Here is a 21,014-nt window from a genome sequence, read left to right as displayed (position 1 = left end):
GCACAATTTTGTAGACACTTTACGACAGTGGTGTAGATCATAACTGAATAAATCTGCTATATTATTGTACAAGAGTTCGGATCCATAGCAGGCCTCATCGCTGAGCAGAGTCCATATTACATCATTATGGCACAGCCTGAAAGTTGGGCGACACAGAAAAAAAACAACTTGAAGCATCAATTCGGAAAAATGAAGCAGAATATGTTGGCAACATTTAATCTAGGAGACCGCCACCTTCCATTTCACCGATATGAAGCAGAGTCTTCTTCCTTGCCCTTCATTCTACCCTTTGAAGAGCAGAATAAATAAATATATAGATGAATGGGCAGATGGCGCCCACATCTGGCGACACAGAACATTCTATAATTGGAAGAAGCATTTTAAATAAACCAACAAATTCCTTATCTGGCAAAATGTGAAAATAACTAGTGCTCACATAACGGAGAAGAAAAGTGCCGACTGTTCAGAAGCGCACCATGTGGTGCCAGCTTACTTCAGGTTGACGAAGCGCCTTACCGCAGAATGAGGGTAAAGGGGGTTTTCACAGACCCATGGGATGGACAACTGACAAGGATTCCCCCGACACGGAACCCCCATATATCAGCCGAAAGCAAGAGTGGCATCTGGAAGATGGACTATGAAAATAATGGATGCCGGTGAATTCCATGGGCACTGTGGCTTGGCGAAAAATGCTTTACTGAAGACATATGTTCCCTGCTTAGCCAGGGGATGGAGTCACCCTTTAAGCCCATATTATGACCTTACTATAAAGCCAGCGTCCCAGAGTCTGCCATTCACACGTCCGTTGTTCTTAAGGACACACGTACATTCATTGCGTTCAATGATGGTGCGCAAGTCAGGTATTTCGCATTGACCTTGTGTCCATGTGGAAAACCCACAGACATGTCAGGTTTTTTTTGAGGAATCAGCACGGACAAAATGCGTGCCATGCACATCTGTGTGACATGTACCGACACCTGGGAAGAAGCGGTACAGTGTGTGCTGTTCCCAGGTGCCGGCCGGTTGCTGAAGGCAGCTCTCATCCTTATTGCTAAGTCTTCCTGAGATCAGCACGATCAGGAAACAATGATGGGAGCTGTAGTCAGCACCCGCTGTGTACCTCCCATGTAAAATAAAGAAATTAAGCCCTCAATCCCAAAAAATGAAAATGTGGCAAATTTTGAAAAATGTCGACTTTTTTTATTCTTTACAAAATTCCTGATTTTTTTTTTCATCAAAATAATATTTTTAAAAAAACCTATACACGTTTGGTATCTGCGCACTCGTACTGACTTGGAAAATCATATTACCAGGTCAGTTTTACCATATAGTGAACATGGTAAATAATAAGCTCAAAAAACAATTGTGGAAATGCAAAAAGAAAAGAGTACAAGTTCACCAAACTTCAATTTTTTTTTTTCCTCCTACACTATATAGTAAAATTAATGGTGTCATTCAAAAGTACAACTCGTCCCACAAAAAACAAGCCCTCATATGTCTATGGGGATGGAAAAATAAAAATAAAACAAAAAGTTATGGCTCTTGGAAGAAGGGGAAAAAATTGAAAATTAAAAGTTGCCTGGTATCAAAGACAATGTTTCCTAAAGAGTCCTGATAATTTCCTGCTCACGGTTCTGCATTGTTCACTGCATGGAGGACAGACACTCGTCTGGTGAAGACGACTTTACTTTTAATGCACTTTTTAGGAAGGCGGCAATCATCCGGAGAGGAAGACAGCGAGCCAAGTAACTGTAGAGGGGATTCACAGCAGGTAAATGTTTTTACAAGGTGAAGAATAAGTTGGCGTCAACCAAAAGGCACCTGAAAAGTAAAAATAGCGCCTTACGACTAATACGATTGACCTTTTTTTTTCCCCTTCCCGCATCTATGGAAATATATTTATATATGTTTATTAAATACAGAATCCAAATACAAACAGATATAATACACATCGAAAGATAGATACATATGTATAAAAAAAAAAAAGTGCCAAGCAGGAAGAAATGGAGAAGCCTTGGGGGGATTCGGCCGCACGTCATCCCATTCGCTGACTCTCCGTTTTGGTTTGTAGACGAGGGTACGATCATATGAATGATGAATGATCCGTCCCCTGGGAATTACTGCGCTCGACACAATCCCTTCCCCTCCCCGAGAAGGGCAAACCGCAGCCAGTCCGTACAAAGTGCACGGACGACGGATCATCACAATTAGCCCAAAACTAGATGACTGGTGGCCTTCTATTTATTTATTTCTCCCCCCCCAAGTCAGCAGCAGTTAATAATCAATATCTGAAAGTCTGACGCTTCGCTTTCCTCCTTCGATAATCAATCCTGCGGCTGACAAGACCCTTTTCAATTACTATATAGTATAGGAGGCAACTTTCTTCTACTAGAGTTGCAAAATGACCTCACATAACCTGCAAATCATCGTGCGACCCTATAAACAGTCACGCTTTCAAAAGTCTTAGGCAGTTATTAGAAAAATATTTTTTTTTTTTCCTGATACAGCACCACTCTTGGATTGAGGCAGAGTGTGGTATTGCAATAACAGACAAGTCATGAACAAAAGTGGAGTCATTTTTTGAGGGGGAAAAAAAGCAGACCTTTATAAGCCCCTTTAAAGCGTTTGTCTCAGGCCTCAGCCTCAAATATGTAAAATTGCAGAGTAAGAAAAAAGAAAAAAAAAAAAGGTAAATTGAAAAGTTGCTTCGCTACCTACATAGTTTACTACCTAGGTTACTGGTCTCTAGAGAGGAGCAAACCCAAACTGTAAAGTTCAGGGTTCCTACCGGGCACCTGGGATCTGGTGCTGAACTCTGTTTTACATTTCTGGAGAAGACCGGGAACACACGTGAGAAACACGGGCGAGTCTCGCATGTTAATGCCCGGCACTCGGATTGGAGCGTGCGGTCACATAGCAATACATGCAGCCACACGCTCCGCTCCCGAGTGCTGGTGGCAGTGCCGGGTATTAACATGCGAGACTCGGCCGTGTTTCTCGCATGTGTGATCCTGGCCGAAGAGAGAGACCGGCGAGACAGATGAGGAGGCGAGGAGAGATTAACGGGAGGGGAGGCGAGGAGAGAGACTGAGATCAAAGTTCGGGTCCCCATTCATTTCCATTGCGTTCGAGTACAGTTCTGATACCCGGACGTAACTTTGGACTACAATTCAGTCAAACACGACGAACCTGAACTTCCAAGGGTCAGCTACCGGCCACCTCTGCAGCTTATCAGCAGTGGCTGCTTTTCAAGGGAAGGAGTGCAGCGCTTTCAAGCTTTTAGCTATAGAGCTTGTAAATGTTGCTCTAAAGCTGGTGTGACCCGACCAGCCTCAGTGTTCCCTTGTTGTAGACGCAAAGCTGGTAACATGGAACAATATTCAGGAACTCACCCACCCACCCTTGCAACCCTTAAAAAAAAAAAATTACTAGTACATCCCTTTTAAAAAAGGAATTAATTGATGGCAAAAACAGAGCTACAACTCTCAGCTTACCACATATACGGGTGTAAAAAAAAAAAAGTAAAAAAAATTGAATTTACCATTTTCAAGATCATTGCTTGCTGTACATTGTCTTAAGGCGCCCATTAACATAAGAGCAAATGGCTGTGCAAATGATGTCAAGGGTGGAAGAAAAAAAAAAAAAAGGATCAGGCAGGTTCGATATCAACATGCCCAATCCTTTGCTCTCATAAGAGATGTCTGGCCGCATTTCTTCTTGTGTAGAGCAAGACGGGGAGGGGGGGAGCAGGTGAATAAGCCCCGCCCATCGGACCGGGACTGCGGCAGTTTACATACATCTGAACCGATATAAAAAAGGTATTTATGCATGAAAGGTGCGGGGTCAGGGGGAAGCAAAAGTACTAAGAGAATCCTTATGTGACACACAATTGAAGGATATCATTATATGATATCTCAAAAAAGGGGTGACAGATTCCCTTTAATGCATTCGAGAAAGGGTATGTAAATAAAAAAGCAAGCAGAGTTCTTGAAAATGGTTAGTAAGTGTATTACAAAGCCACAGAACTTTTCCCTAGACCGCAAATAGTCTCCACTGATGTAAAAAAAAAAAAAAAAACAGGTCAACTGCTTAAAAATTCTTAAAAATAACCGCCTCCAGTTCCAGAAGAAAAATGGTGCAAGTCACAGGCGGAAAGTCCGATGTAGAAAAAAAACACAACTTATTTGCTCTATTACACCACTTCAGTGCCCGTCCACAATATTCCCGTCCGGATGCAAAAACAGGATAATATGTATCTGGCCGCTCTCGCACATAATTATCATAGAACATTTCCAAAAAGTTAAAAAGAAAAAAAACTACTTTGTTAATGAAGGGATTAACAATGCTTAACAGGAGCCGCCCTGCCGGTCACCCAGCTTTCTCGGGAACAGATTTATTTAGGAAATGGCTTGATGGCAAGTACTGAATTAGTAAAACGGAACAATTCATTCTGGGATTGTCCCACCAGATTTACCACCTGTCTGTTAGGCCTCTTTCTCACGTCCGCTGCCGGCGGTCAACCGAAATCCGCCAAAGTGGAAAAAAACTGATCCGCCGACGTAGAGAGAAGAACGGATGACAGCGGACCACAGATCCATTCAAGGTGGAACGCGTCTTCATTTAAAGGAACCGCAGACACATAGCGATCTAGGGGGTTACCAAGCATCGCCACGATATCGCGTGATTCGGCAATCTCCCGCGATAACGGCGATGTCGGGGAATTCCAACAGCGCGAGAGTCGGCCATCTCTCGCGATGTCGGGGGAATCCAGCAGCGCGAGAGTCGGCCATGTCCCGCGATATCGGGTGATGTCAGCAGCGGGAGAATTCGAACATGGGAGTGCAACAACGCGATAATGTGTGAGTCTAATGAGAGAGAGAGAGAGAGAGAGAGAGAGAGAAAGAATTTTTTCACCTGCTAGGATTGGCATTTAGGGTTAACTTTCTTCCCGGAAAGCCAATTCCGGGCATGCGCAGTGTAGAAATACGGATCCGGCAACGAAAAAAACGTTGCAGTGTCCGGCCTGCCATGTCAGCGGACGCTAAAATTTTGGCGGATCCGTACAAAAACGGATCCAACGGATAACCATCCGTCAAGATCCGCCGTTAATGCAAGTCAATGGGTAAAAAAACGGATCCGCCAACAAAAATGGCGGATCCATTTTTTTTTTTTTTTTTTTAAACGGCGGATTTTGACTGATGGTGAAAGGCGGATGTGTCAAACAGGCCTTAAACGTACAGTTTCACTCCCTTGGCTTTTTATCCATTTTGTTACATTACAACCTGTGTATATATATTTTTGTAATACAATTTGTGTGTGATGCATCAGCACTAAATAGTCTAAGTTGGTGAAGTGAAAAAATATAGACAAATTAAATTTATGGGATCGAATGCCTAAAAGTCATCATGTGCATGTATACACTCCTTTTGCCGTGAAGCCCCTAAAGTTTTCTGATGACACACTGAAGACCAAGGAGATCTCCAAACATCACCATGAAGACCAAAGACATCTCAAAACACCACCATGAAGACCAAGGAGATCTCCAAAAAAGTCAGGGACAAAGTTGTTGAGATGTACAAGTCAGGGTTGGGTTATTAAAAAAAAAAAAAACCATCCCAATCTCTGATGATCCCCGGCGCACCATCAAATCCATTATTATAAAATGGAAAAAACATGGTACCACAACAAACCTGCCAGGAGAGGACTGCCCACCAAAACGCTCAGCCCGGGCAAGGAGGGCATTAATCAGAGAGTCAGCACAGAGACTAAAGGTAACCATGAAGGAGCTGCAGAGTTCCCAAGCAGAGACTGGAGTATCTGTGCATATGACGACAACAAGCCGTACACTCCATAGAGGTGGCCTTTATGGAAGAGTGACCAGAAAAAAGGCCTTTACTTACACACAAAAGTTGTAAGTCTCGTTCTGAGTTTGCCAAAAGACATGTGGGAGACTCCCAAATGTATGGAGGAAGGTGCTGTGGTCAGATGGGTCCAAAATAGAACTTTTTGGCCACCATCCTCGGTGAATCATGGTGGTGGCAGAATCAGGCTATGGAGATGTTTTTCGGCAGCAGGGACTGTGAAAATCATCCGAGTGGAGGCGAAGATGGATGGTGCGAAATACAGGGATATTATTGAGCAAAACCTGTATCAGTCTGTCAGTGATTTGAGACTGGGATGGAGGTTCACGTTCAAAAAGACAATGACCCAAAGCATAATGCTAAAGCAACACTCGAGTGATGTAAGGGGAAAAGTGTAAATGTTTTGGAGTGGCCTAGTCAAAGCCCAGACCTTAATACAATTGGGAATCTGTGGTCAGACTTGAAGATTGCTGTTCATCAGAGGAAACCATCTAACCTGAAGGAGCTGGAGCAGTTTTGCCTTGGAAGAATTGGCAAAAATCCCAGTGACAGGATGTGGAAACCTCAGAGGCTTATCCAAAATGACTTGCAGCTGTAATTTCAGCAAAAGGAGGCTCTATAAAGTACTGACTTTAGGGGGGAATCAATATGCACACTGAAATTTTCAGTTATTGTCCTATTTGTTGTTTGCTTCACAATAATAAAAAAAGTTCACAGTTGTAGGCATGTTCTTTACATGAACTGATGTAAACAATCAAAAGAAAAAAATTCCAGGTTGTGAGGTAGCAAAACACAAAAAGAATGCCAAAGGAGGAGCGGGGAATACTTTTGCAAATCATTGTATTAGGGGAATATCCCCCAACTCGGGGACCCCCCCTATCCTATTAACCAGACCTGATCGCAGTGGAGTGGTCCTTATTCTGCATGGTTTTCACCCTTTAAAACCAGCTGCCTAATAAAAATGGGACACTCCTTATTATAGGAAGGGCACTTTGAGTAAAAAAAAAAAATGTATATATACTTCCAACACCAGAAACTGAAAGGGGTTGTCCCATAAACATCGAGATAAATAAATTTAGGTTTGCTGGGGGGTCTGGCTGAGACCCCCATGGATACTGAAAACTGAGGGTCCAAAGAGCCCTTGTGTCAATTAAGTGTTACTGAGCATGTGCAACCATTGCTCTTATAGACCGTTAGTAGAGCAATGGTTGCGCAAGCTCAGTAATGCAGACAGGGAAAATTGGGCTCTGCTTTCAGTAACAGTGGGGGGTCTCAGCAATCATACATTTATTAACTACCCTGTGCAGAGGTGCTGATAATAGGACAGCACCTTTAAATTCTCCCATACTCATCGAGTTGGTGCGGCTATTAGCGTTAAAATGGTTTTTGAGTTTCAGAAAACCCATTCCCTTGGTGCAGTTTGTTTTAAAAATGCTTTACTCGCCATCCCCTCGTCCAGCTATGAGTCTCCACCGCTGCTCCCTGTGTCTGTTATCGTCTGCAGCCAATTTGTGAACTTAATGACTCAAGACAGCCGCTGAGATGCTGTGAAAGTGACGTTAGCACTATAGACACCAGGAGCAGCGGCTAAGACTCAACATGGGACCAGGGGAGGTTGAGTAAAGAAAACTTTTTTGTTTTAGGGAAAAGTGGTTTTTAGAAACTGGATAACCCTCTTCAACCCATGAGGTCTCCTAGCTTAGCCCTAATACATAAGCAGCTCACCCTCCATATATATGACGCATCGGATGGAGATTCCATGACGGCGACGCCATGTTACCAGGAGGCACATACTGTAAGATCACATGCTTGTCTGTCAGTATTCGGTTATGGGGGTTAATAGTACAAGTGGGTTATGAGTGAGCACATGACCGGATGACGATGTCCATGAGTGGTGTGTCGGTACACACAGAGCCGATGTTTTATTAAAGGGCAGTGATGAGTGGCAGCTGGCGAGGATGGTCACGGAGACAGGCTCTGGGAGGTCGTAGTGTCCTCTGTGGGCAGTATTTCAATACTACTGTCTGGCTGGCTAGGGGACACGCTGTCGGTGAGGTCTAGTTCGTGAACCTGGCTCGGAGACAGAGGCTGTGGCGGGCTGGCTGTGTCAGTGCTGGCTGCTGGGCTCTTCACTTCCGCCATGCCGAGCAGCTCTTTAATATTGAGAGGCAATTCCTGCAAATGACAAAACAGAGGATTGGTACAATGACATTGTCTAAAGTTAACTCAATGGCTCCTGTAAATATTTCTAGAAAAGATCAGAATCTCAAATTACGACTGAAAACCACAATGATGAAATCCTGCATGGTGGGGTGGGGGATGAGCAGACCCCCAGAGGCCACGCCGGGGATCTATGTTTAGGCCAGATTTCTCTGCACTGCATTTTCCATCACAATGTCCTTGTGCGGTTGTTAACGTTGCATTCACTTCAAGGAGAACTCAGTCCCCAGACTTGGTGGATTATAGAACAGTCTAATAAGGGTGGAGGCGGGATTATATCCCAAGAGGTAAAATGCAGCCTGTGGACTGTGGGTGAGAAGAGGTGGGCGACATCCATGTGCGGCTCTCACTTCCGGACTCCAACCCATCCGACAGCATGTGTAACTATAATGGATTGTCCACTTACTGTAAAAGTCTCGGATCAGGGTATCCCTTTACATTACTGCAGCCCTTGGGAGCAGGACAAGCTGTCACTAGGGTCCCCTGCTGAGAAAAGGTTGTGCCCCCTCGCTAGACACTATGAGGACAGGTAGGGTTTTCTGCCAGTAAATTATATAGGCTCTAGTGGTACGATCACCATGTCTCTTCCTCTAAAATATATATAGGCACAGATAGTGCTACCTCCATGTCTCTACCTGTAAGTTATACAGGTAGAGACAGTGCCGCTTCCATGTCTCTACCTGTAAAAGACCATATGTAGGCACAGACAGTGCCCCTCCATGTCTCCCCCTGATATATGTACAGTGCTTACTCCACATCTCTACCTATACAATTTTCTAGGCACAGATAGAGGCAACAATATCTGAGCTTAAATCCTTTACAGGTAGAGACTTCGAGACAGCACTATCTGTGCCTATATAATTTACAGTGGGAGACATTGAGACAGCGCTATCTTGACATCTATCTTGATAGAGTCCTAGCTTTCCAGAAATTCAAAAGTAGTGCATGACGAGACCACTAGTGGTGAGTGAGCGTTCTGGGATAAGGCGTTATCTGAGCATTCTCTGTTGCTAACCAAGCGTCTTCAGTGTGCTCGAAATATATCTTCGAGTCCCCGCGACTGCAAGTCTCACGGCTGTTCGACACCCACAACACATGGAGGGATTGCTTGACAAACAGGTAAGCCCTGCATGTGTTGTGGCTGTGGAACAGCCGTGAGACATGCACATGGGAACTCAAACATATTTCCCCATCTCACTCTACCCCTCCACCAGACCTATCCATCAATGTCAACGGTTGCTCTCTTTCCCCAGTCCCGTACGCTCGGTGCCTTGGGGTGATCCTCGACTCTGCGCTCTCTTTCAAACCACAAATCCAAGCCTTCGCCTCCTCCTGCCACCTCAAACTCAAAAATATTTCCCGGATCCGCTCATTCCTCAACCATGAAACCACAAAAACACTAGTGCATGCTCTTATCTCCCGCCTCGACTACTGCAACCTCCTACTCTCTGGCCTCCCCTCTAGCACGCTGGCTCCGCTCCAGTCCATCCTACACTCTGCTGCCCGACTAATCCACCTGTCTCCCCGCTATTCCCCAGCCTCCCCCCTATGCCAGGCCCTTCACTGACTTCCTATCGCCCAGAGGCTCCAATTCAAAACCCTAACCATGACATACAAAGCCATCCACAACCTGTCTCCTCCATACATCTGTGACACGGTCTCTAGATACCTACCCGCACGCAACCTTCGATCATCTCAAGATCTCCTTCTCTACTCCCCCTCATCTCTTCTTCCCACAACCGCATACAAGACTTCTCCCGTGCTTCCCCCATACTCAGGAACTCAGACTCTCACCATCAACGGAAACCTTCAAGAAGAATCTGAAGACCCACCTGTTCCGACAAGCCTACAGCCTGCAATGATCCTCGGTCTACTGAACCACAGCAAGACCTGCTCTATCCTCTCCTACTGTATCCTCACCCATCCCTGTAGACTGTGAGCCCTCGCGGGCAGGGTCCCCTCTCCTTATGTACTTGTGTGTCCCTTGTCTTACACATGTTTACTATACTTGTCTATATTTCCCCTTTTCACATGTAAAGCGCCATGGAATAAATGGCGCTATATAAATGCATAATAATAATATTTCTCGAGCACGCCGAAGACACTCAGTTACCACCCGAGCATGGTTTCATAACACCTTATCCGAGCACGTTCGCTCATCACTAGACTTCACTAATGAAACACAAGATAATGCAGAGCTCTCTTTTAACCAGGTCAAGATTATGCCATTTTCCCTCATACATGACCAAGCACCTTTTGGATTTATTTGTTTTTGAGGTTTTTATTTTTACAAGTAGTTTTAAGAGAGTGAACATTTTTTTTTCGTTTGGATATTCAAATAATTTTTGACCCTTTTTTCATGATAAATGGATCCTAGTTGTTGTCTTTTTATTTTTTGCCTAGTATAATGCTATATATTATATATTTCACCTGTAACTGGGGTTGGTATATTAGCCCCAGTTACAGGGCACATTCACCCTCCTGGCTGCACAGTAAAGCATATCTGGGTCTGTTAGGACCCCTCAGTTCCTCCTCACAATTATGGGGGTCTTCAGACTCCTTCGCGTCAGAAGAGGTTAGAGAGATACCAATAGGGAACTTTGGATTTAAACACTCGACCCTTCTCGCCTCCAAGATAAGCCGTCAGCAGAGCCATCTAGCAGTTGATTTCTCCTCTGCCCCCATTGAAAAAAAAAAAAGAACAGCCCCCTTTGACTATTAAGGGAAACCTCATCTGTGATACTTTTATACTACACAGCCAGAACTCATCTAATAAAAGGCCGGCTGGTGAATGGGAGGAGATGGAGAGGTCAGCAGAGCACTGGCAGGGATGCAACGAGAGCAGCAATAACCCCTGTACTCACCTGACATTGTGCCAGCTGCTGATTCAGGGCTTCGGCCCGACACAGAATGTCCTCCACGCTCATCTTCATGGTCAGCTCATTAATGTGCTGAATAGGATCAAAGACAATAGAGTAAAAACATTCAGTAAAGTGGACGGAAGCAATAAATATATAAAGAGGGATAAATTATACTCCTGATACCAGAAAACCGTAAATAATGGAGATCATTATGTCGCTCAATTATTTTAATATAGGCAAGAAGTTAACAAACCGTTAGTTCTACAGTCTTCAATGCTCGAGACGTGTACGAAGAGGAGGTCCCAAAGTCGCCTTTACAAAAGGTGCCCAAATCAACCCCACTCTCCATACTGACTCTTACCCCTACATCCATACACATAACCAGTCATTTCCTTTCCTGCACTTATAGCCAAATAAGCACCTCCTGTAAAAAAGCCGGATTACTTACCGGTAATGCTCTTTTAATGAGTCCACGACAGCACCCACTGGAGGTATCGGATCCGCCCATTTGGAACAGGAAACCCTACAGGAAAGATAAAAGGGGCGGTCCGCCTTTCCTCCTCAGTTTTACGTTTCAGAGTACCAGAAGGACCGCCAAGGATTAGGCAATGTTCTCTTATTTTAACATCTTTCTTATCCATTATTTGGTTGATATACTTTAACTATTGATATCTTTAGGGAGGGAAGTGAGCGGGTGCTGTCGTGGACTCATTAAAAGAGCATTACCGGTAAGTAATCCGGCTTTTTACTCTTCGCCACGACAGCACCCACTGGAGAGATTCCAGAGACCATCACCTGGGTGGGACCACCGTGCCAAGGACAGTCCTGCCAAAGCTTAAGTCAGAGGTTGATGAAAGATCAAGTCTATAGTGGTTATAGAAGGTAGAAGGGGATGACCAAACTGCCGCCTTACATATAGTTTCAATCGGAACATCTCCCTTTTCCGCCCAAGAAGTTGCCATTGCCCTGGTGGAATGCGCCCTGATGTTCCCTGGAGGATCTTCGTTTTTTGCGGAGTAGGCTAAACGAATGGCCTCTCTGATCCACCGGGAAATGGTGCTCTTCGTGACTCCATACCCCTTCTTACAGCCCTGAAATGAAACAAATAGGGCCCTACTCTGCCTCCAACTGTTGGACCTCTCAATATATTTTAGGACAGTTCTTTTGACGTCCAGAGTATGGAACTTCTGCTCTTCCGGAGTAGAGGGATTTTTATAGAAGGTTGGGAGGAGTATCTCCTGAGATCTATGGTATTTTGTTGCCACTTTTGGCAGGTAGGCAGGGTCTGGTTTTAATACCAATCTGTCTTGGTATTCTTGAAAAAAAGGTGGATCTATTGACAAGGCCTGGATATCACCCACTCTTCTAGCTGAGGTCAGTGCTACCAAGAGGGCCATTTTAAGTGCTAAGTATTTGAAGGGTATTGTGTCGATCGGCTCAAAGGGGTCTACCGTTAGGGCATCTAAGACCAGATTTAGATCCCATGTAGGGACGGAGGGTATGTGGATTGGAGCTATTCGTTCACATGCTGTAATGAATCGAGTTATCCACTTGTTGCCTGCTATATTATGGCCATATAGTGCTCCTAATGCCGATATTTGTACTCTTAGCGTATTTACTGCTAAGCCTAAGTCTTTCCCTTTCTGCAGAAATTCCAAGATTGGGATTATCGGAACTTCTGCTGTATGAGGTACTGTATGGAATTGAAGAAATTTTTTCCATATTCTAGTGTAAATTTGGGTTGTGGACTGTTTTCTACTTTGTAGTAGTGTAGTAATTAAAGACTCAGAGAATCCTCTTGTCCTCAATAACTGCCTCTCAAATTCCACGCCGTCAAGTGCAAGCTGACAACTTGAGGGTGGAAAAAGGGGCCTTGGGAGAGTAGGTTGGGAGTCGAAGGAAGGACCCAAGGATCTGTTATTGACATAATTTGCAGCCACGAAAACCACGGTCTTTTTGGCCAGAACGGTGCTATTAAGATTATCCTTGCTTTGTCGTCTCTGATCTTCCGAATTACTTGAGGTAGGAGGATCAATGGAGGGAACGCATACGCCAGGTTGAAATTCCATGGAGCTAGAAGGGCGTCTAGTATGTCTGGGTGATCTGATGGAGATAGGGAGGCAAATGTTTTTATCTGCCTGTTCTCCTTTGTGGCGAAAAGGTCCACCTCGGGTTGTCCCCATAGGGCTACTATGTCCCTGAAGACCTTCTGATTGAGGCACCACTCTCCTTGCCGTAGAGTGTGTCGGCTTAGGAAGTCTGCCTTTTGATTGCTCTCGCCTCTGATATGAAGGGCCGAGAGGGACAAAAAATAGTTTTCTGCTAAGTTTAAAATTCTTGCCGCTGAAGACATCAGAGTCTCTGATCGAGTCCCTCCTTGTCTGTTTATATAGGCCACTGTGGTGGTGTTGTCCGATAGGATCCTGACATGCTTCTGTTGGAGCTGCGGAAGGAAGTTGTATAGAGCATAGAACACTGCAGTCAGTTCTTTTAAATTGGATGAGTACTCGCATTCCTCTCTATTCCACCTTCCCTGATGAAACCCATTCTCCATGTGGGCTCCCCAGCCCTGGGGACTGGCATCGGTGGTTACGATACAGGATGGAACTATAACCCATGGAACTCCTGAACATAAATGGTCATCATCTAACCACCACTCTAGAGAAGTCAAGACTTCTTGTGACAGGGTTATTTTGCTCTGTAAATGACCACTATGTCGCTTATCCTCTTGGAGGATCTGGTGTTGTAGTGTACGGACATGGTACTGGGCCCACCGGACTGCCGGGGTGCAAGAATTTAGTGATCCTAATAGTGACATTGCTCCTCTCAAGGACACACGTGGTCTATCTATAGCTGCTCGTATTTTTTGTTTCGTGAGGGTGATTTTTACCTGAGGTAGTAGACATCTCTGGGTCAAGGAATCTAGTTGAAATCCTAGAAATGTCTGGAGAGACTGTGGATCGAGTCTGGACTTTTGGATATTGATGATCCAGCCAAGGCTCTGAAAAGAGATGATTGCGTCAGTCACACGTTCGGTACATTGTTTGACTGAATTCCCAATTATTAGGAAGTCGTCTAAATACGGCACGATCAGTGTGTCCTTTTGGCGAAGGTAGGCCATCACTTCTGCCATCACCTTGGTAAATATTCTTGGTGCCGTGGAAAGCCCGAAGGGCATGGCCGCGTATTGGAAATGACGAATCCTGCCCTCGACTTCCACTGCGACTCTTAGGTATTTCTGGAATCTATTGTGAATAGGGAGATGATAATAAGCATCTTTTAAATCAATCCCTGCCATTACGCAATTTGGGAAAAGAAGCTTTATAGTGGATCTAATTGATTCCATTTTGAAGTTATAATTTTTTATAAATGAATTAAGCTTCTTTAAATTAATAATGGTTCTAAACGTACCGTCTGGTTTAGAAACCAAAAACAGGGGAGAGTAAAAGCCTCTACCCTCTTGTTCCTCAGGGACGTCAACTAAAACTTTTTTAGCTAGTAGGACGCGAATCTCGTCTTCGAGAGCCTTTTGCTGAACTGAGGAATTAAGGCGAGTTATAACAAAGAACTCATAAGGGATCTGAAGGAATTCAATCTTTATTCCTTCCTTGATTATGTTCAAAATCCATGGGCTTAACGTAATTTGTTCCTATTTGGTAACAAATAATTATAATCTACCCCCAACTGGTGGGTCTAAACTCTTAATTTTTATCTCTCCTATATGTTGGCCCTCTGAAGATGGTACCCTTCTGCTTTTCGTCTTTCGTGGCCCATCTATTCGTTCTGTCCGACTGTCTTCTTCTCCCGAATGGCCGTCTCTTAAAGGTTTTCCTATAAAACGGAATGGGAGAATCACTGAAGGCTTTTTTCCTCTCTTTTGCCTTGGCGAGAATTTCGTCTAAGGCTTTCCCGAAGAGGAACTCACCCTCGCATGGGGTTGCACTAATTTTGGATTTTGATTGTGCGTCCCCTTTCCAGCTTTTTATCCACAGTGCGCGTCTGGCGTTATTCACCAGGGCTGCCGACCTCGCTGCCAGTCTTAGGGTGTCCGCTGAAGCATCTGCCATAAAGGCAGCTGCACCTCTTATCAACGGGATGGCTGCACGCAGTTTTTCCCTTGACACTCTTTGCTCGATCTGCTGATCTAATTGATCTAGCCATACCAGCATTGATCTAGCAGTACATGTGCTGGCTATTGCGGGTTTGAATACCCCGGTGGTGGACTCCCAGGACCTTTTGAGCGAAGATTCTGCCTTTCGGTCTAATGGGTCTGCTAACAATCCTGCGTCCTCGACCGGGATCGAGGTCTGTTTGGAAGTGGAGGCTATGACGGCATCCACCTTTGGTATTTTAGTCCATTTCAATAGGTCTTCATCAGTGAACGGATACTTCCGTTTTGAGGCTGATGGGAGAAAACCCCTCTGGTCGTGTTTTTCCCACTCGCTTTTGATGAGGTCCTTAATTGCCGGTATCACCGGAAATGATCTCCTCTTTTTTTCTGCCAATCCCACAAACATAATGTCCTGCGCGGTTTGGGCTCCCCTTTCCTCTTCACACCCCATAGTATTTCTAACCGCTTTTACTAGGTTATCTACGCTGTCCAGTGGAAAACATGCGCGTCCTTCCATCTCCGAGGATGACGATGAGGACGTGAATGCGGAGCCTGAATTTAACTCCTGTTCTTCCTCTGACTCTGAACTAACAACAACCTGTTTCTTATGACTGGACTCTGAGGGAGTGCTGGCGCGGTTGATGGCTTGTATCTCCTCCCTAATTATGGCTCGGATATCTTTAGAAGATATCGTCGACCCCTGCCTGGTCTCTTTCATGCATTGTTTGCAGAGTTTTTTGGGGTAGGAGTCAGGGAGAGGCTCTGAACATAATGCGCATTCTTTATGTTTAGTTTTTTCTTTTTTCTTTGACTGAAGTGGGAGGTCAAAGGTAAAGAGGGGGGGGGGGGGGGGGAGGAGGTTAGCTTAATAGGTAGAGTATATACTTTGCACACTTACCCAGTGAAGCTTAATACCGGGTCGGATGGCTGAGACGGTCTGGATCTGGTTTCTGCTGCCTTGCTCCTGCGGGCAGTCTCTGTCCTGGCGCTGCGGTCCCTGGTGGAATTGCCCCCAGCTGAATCCCCTGCTGGGGCCTGCGACTCCGTGGGGGACAACATGGTTCCATCGTTGCAGCGCTGTTTTATCTTCACTCCTGTCGTGCCCCCGGAAGTCGCCCTGTGTCAGGGCGCATGCGCCGCGTCATCGCCATCCTACCCCGGAAGTTCAACCATTACTTCCGGGGTATAGGAGTGTCGGGCGCCGGCTGGCTCCTGCGCCACCGCTACTCACACGCGCGCTCATGGCTTCACCTCCCATGCTGTATCCCCACCGATGGGGGGGGGTTCTGCCTCCGGATGCCAGACTGGCCCGCTCCCTGGTAAGACCGGGCGGCCCTCCCCGGACCCGGTCATCACCGTTATGCCACCAGACGAGGGGGGAGCCGTCAAACGGAATCTCCCCCGACGCTGCTTCCGGACCGCAGCCCCTGCCGTTCCCGAGGAGACCGCACAGGCGGATGCATGGCCCAGGTAAGATCCTGCAGGATCCTTCTCCATTTGGAACAGGAAACCAAAACTGAGGAGGAAAGGCGGACCGCCCCTTTTATCTTTCCTGTAGGGTTTCCTGTTCCAAATGGGCGGATCCGATACCTCCAGTGGGTGCTGTCGTGGCGAAGAGTAAAAATAATACTCATGCAAGCTGCTCTTCGTAACTCAGACCTTGGTCCTTTCTTTCTTCAAAATTTGATGCCATTCTGTTTCTACAAGCCAGCTTCTCATATAACACTTGCCACCTCTCCTTACATCTGTCAGTCGCTCAAACATACTGTTTGAACTGGAGCAAAGCCTGCTGTAATCACAGGAATTTTTTAATATACAATAGAGCTGTAGCCCAGTCACATTTTCTGCAAACCTGCTAGCTTACATGACACTTGCCACTCGCTTCTTTCCTGTTAGTCACGCTTGCACCCTTCCTGAATATAAGCAGAGGCTGCTGTAATCACAGGAACTTAATATATAATAGAGCTAGAGATGAGCCAACCCAAATAGTAAAGTTTGAAGTCCGTGCAAAGACAGTAGGTTAGTGTTACTATTTCTGTTAGGGCACCCCGAACACAGGGTGTTTCTTGTTCTGTTTTGTGCAGCGTGAGTTCGCAGCTGTGATTGGAGGTAAAAAGTTTACCTAGAATCACTGGCGTAGACTAATGGGACTACTATTCCCAGCATTTATCAGCTGGCACCTGCACTCTAAATAGATAATTTAAAAAAAAAAAAAAACAATCGAGTGGGTTCCTCTGTATTTTTGATAGCCAGCCAGGAAAAACTAACAGCTGTGGGCTGCAACCCTCAAATGTCACCTTTAGCAAGGCTGGTTATCAAGAATAGAGGGGTCTCTGTGCCGTTTTTTTTTTTTTTTTTTAATTACTTAAATGGATTTTGCCCAGCTCTTCCCACTTGCCTTGTAGCGGTGGCAAGTGGGGTTCATATTTGTGGGGTTGATGTTACCTTTGTATTGTCAGGTGACATCAAGCCCACAGCTTAGTAATGGACAGGTGTCTATCCATTACTAATCCTACAGTTACAGCTCTATGCATTTCTTCTTGTGTAGAGCAAGACAGGGAGGGGGGGGAGCAGGTGAATAAGCCCCGCCCTGCGGACCGGACAGCGGCAGTTTACATACATCTGAACCGATATAAACAAGGTATTTATGCATGAAAGGTGCGGGGTCAGGGGGAAGCAAAAGTACTAAGAGAATCCTTATGTGACACACAATTGAATGATATCATTATATGATATCTCAAAAAAGGGGTGACAGATTCCCTTTAAGTCTCTGGTTCAACATGTGACACACTCACACGATTTAACTGACAACAATACGACACTTGTCAGCAAGCTTACACAAAGATGCCTTTTTCTGTGCAATTAGCCTGTTAGGCGCACACATAGATCAAGAGGTTCGGCATAAAATATGGAACAACAATTATGTCGACATATGGTCGTTATTGTCAGCTGACCAACAGACCGTAGATAAGGAAAGGAGGACAAGCAAACGATTATACGATAGGAATAGACCGAAAATAGCGCAAACTATGAATAAGCGGTTACAGGCGTTTGCAGATTTTGGCTGTCTTATGGGCCAGAAACATCTGGAAAGCTGCCCCAAATTATATATTATATTATAATAAATATATATTATATATATATATATATATATATATATATATATTATATATATATATACATACACACACTCACTGGCCACTTTATTAGGTACACCTGTCCAACTGTGTGTTAAGACTTAATTTCTAATCAGCCAATCACATGGCGGCAACTCAGTGCATTTAGGCATGTAGACATGGTCAAGACAATCTCCTGCAGTTCAAACCGAGCATCAGTATGGGGAAGAAAGGTGATTTGAGTGCCTTTGAACGTGGCATGATTGTTGGTGCCAGAAGGGCTGGTCTGAGAATTTCAGAAACTGCTGATCTACTGGGATTTTCACGCACAACCATCTCTAGGGTTTACAGAGAATGGTCCGAAAAAGAAAAAAAATCCAGTGAGCGGCAGTTCTGTGGCCGGAAATGCCATGTTGATGCCAGAGGTCAGAGGAGAATGGGCAGACTGGTTCGAGCTGATAGAAAGGCAACAGTGACTCAAATTGCCACCCGTTACAACCAAGGTAGGCAGAAGAGCATCTCTGAACGCACAGTGCGTCAAACTTTGAGGCAGATGGGCTACAGCAGCAGAAGACCACACTGGGTACCACTCCTCTCAGCTAAGAACAGGAAACTGAGGCTACAATTTGCACAAGCTCATCGAAATTGGACAGTAGAAGATTGGAAAAACGTTGCCTGGTCTGATGAGTCTCGATTTCTGCTGCGACATTCGGATGGTAGGGTCAGAATTTGGCGTAAACAACATGAAAGCATGGATCCATCCTGCCTTGTATCAACGGTTCAGGCTGGTGGTGGTGGTGTCATGGTGTGGGGAATTTTTTCTGGGCACTCTTTGGGCCCCTTGGTACCAATTGAGCATCGTTGCAACGCCACAGCCTACCTGAGTATTGTTGCTGACCATGTCCATCCCTTTATGACCACAATGTACCCAACATCTGATGGCTACTTTCAGCAGGATAATGCGCCATGTCATAAAGCTCGAATCATCTCAGATTGGTTTCTTGAACATGACAATGAGTTTACTGTACTCAAATGGCCTCCTCAGTCACCAGATCTCAATCCAATAGAGCATCTTTGGGATGTGGTGGAACGGGAGATTCGCATCAGGGATGTGCAGCCGACAAATCTGCGCCAACTGTGTGATGCCATCATGTCAATATGGTCCAAAATCTCTGAGGAATGCTTCCAGCACCTTGTTGAATCTCTGCCACGAAGAATTGAGGCAGTTCTGAAGGCAAAAGGGGGTCCAACCCCTTACTAGCATGGTGTACCTAATAAAGTGGCCAGTGAGTATATTATATATATACACACATACACACACACACACACACACACACACACACTAGCTGAAGAACCCGGCGCTGCAAATTATAATTATCCTCCATCCCATAGTCCCGTGCCCACATACCCATCACACACATCCACGATCCCACAGGCCCGTGCCCATATACCCATCATACATATCCTCCATCCCATAGTCGAGTGTCCATATACCCATCACACATCCTCCATCCCATAGTCCCGTGCCCATATACCCGTCATACATATCCAAAGGACTTTATTCTTGCTTTGTGTTCATTTACAATATAACTATAGATTTTGCAATGGATAAGTGTCTTATAGACTTCCCTCCATTGCTAAGCCGTGGGCTTGATGTCACCAGACAAAGGTGACATCAACCCCACAAATATGAACCCCACCTGCCACCGCCACAGGGCAAGTGCCGGGCAAGGCTCCAGAACTGGCGTATCTAATAGATGCAGCTTTTCTGGGGAGATGTAGGATCCTATTTTTAGGCTGCAGGGGGCCAATATCCATGGTCCTAACCAGCCTGAGAATAGTAGCTCTCAGATGTCTGCTTTAGCTTGGCTTTTTGTCAAAAAATTGGGGGGGGGGGGGGACTCAACGCCGTTTTTTTAAATAATTTTAGAAAACGGAATGGAGACCCCACTAGTCTTGATAACCAGCCTTGATAAAGCAGACAGCTGAGGGTTGCAGTCTGCAGCTGTCAGTTTTGCCTGGCTGGTAAACAAAAATACAGGGGAACAGTCTTTTCTTTAACTTTTATTTGTTTAGAGCGCAGGTCGCCGGCTAATGACTACTCCTATCAGCAGCGTCTGCTTTCGCTGTTATTATTGGCAGCAGGTATAGGGTGATGGGAATAGTAATTATAAAAAGGTTATGGTCTTAATATGCTCTCTGAAAATTGTGGAGTTGGTGCCACGAAGAAAAAAATATAGAGTCAGTATTGCGCTATAGCCTCGGGCACACAAAGCAGAGGTAGAAGCAGAGTTTTCATTAAGAAATTATTATGATTTATTGCATCAATATCAAATCTGGGCTTTCACAGCCATGTAAAGAACGTATTCAACAGAAGCAACTATCCCCTGAAGGGGGTAGTAGTCCTATCAGCCAGCAGAAGTGACTGGAGCAAAATTTTTACCTCCGATCGCATCTGTGGGACCACGCTGTCATTTGACATGCATATGACAGTGTGGCAAACACTGGATGTTTGGGCCCACCCATTCAAATGAATTGGGTTCAGGTACTGTTCTGGTACCTGAACTTTTTATTTTTTTTACTATTTGGACGAACTTGTCGCACCTGAACATCCAGGGGTCCGTCCATCTAGACATCAGTCACTTTTTCCACAAGCCTGCTAGCTCACATAACAATTGCCACTCACTTCTCCTCTGTTAGTTATGTTTACATGCCTCGTGAATACAGTATGTGTAGAGGCTGCTGTAATCACAGGAATTTTACTAGCTAGCTTTTTTTCCTCTATAGACCTACATACAAGGAACTGAAGCTGTTTGGGCAATATATTCAATTTATACTAGCTCCC

The 21,014-nt window shown here is 45.1% G+C and overlaps 2 protein-coding genes across 3 annotated transcripts in view; both read right to left on the bottom strand.

Annotated features, from left to right (window-relative positions):
- Positions 1-1,670: 1,670 nt before the first annotated feature.
- TBC1D17 (TBC1 domain family member 17) overlaps positions 1,671-21,014 on the bottom strand; it is a 79,186-nt gene continuing 59,842 nt past the window's right edge. For both annotated transcript variants that reach the window (XM_073570873.1, XM_073570874.1), the window contains exons 16-17: positions 10,946-11,032; positions 1,671-8,036 (exon numbers count right to left, since the gene is read on the bottom strand). In XM_073570873.1, coding sequence (XP_073426974.1) covers positions 7,824-8,036; positions 10,946-11,032 — 300 coding nt within the window. In that variant the 3' untranslated portion in view covers positions 1,671-7,823. The remainder of the gene's footprint in view (positions 8,037-10,945; positions 11,033-21,014) is intronic.
- On the bottom strand, positions 14,601-16,239 carry LOC141085481 (lamina-associated polypeptide 2, isoforms alpha/zeta-like). The gene is made up of 2 exons (XM_073570871.1): positions 14,868-16,239; positions 14,601-14,773 (listed from the first exon to the last, which is right to left on the bottom strand). The coding sequence occupies exons 1-2, from the start codon at positions 15,769-15,771 to the stop codon at positions 14,610-14,612; spliced, it is 1,068 nt and encodes a 355-aa protein (XP_073426972.1). The 5' UTR covers positions 15,772-16,239; the 3' UTR covers positions 14,601-14,609.

Source organism: Dendrobates tinctorius, unplaced genomic scaffold (genome assembly GCF_039654945.1).
Source record: "Dendrobates tinctorius isolate UK_male_01 unplaced genomic scaffold, ASM3965494v1 ptg000028l, whole genome shotgun sequence".
Taxonomy (NCBI): domain Eukaryota; kingdom Metazoa; phylum Chordata; class Amphibia; order Anura; family Dendrobatidae; genus Dendrobates; species Dendrobates tinctorius.
The sequence above is the reverse complement of the archived record's forward strand: the minus strand, read 5'-3'. Positions and strand labels throughout refer to the sequence as shown.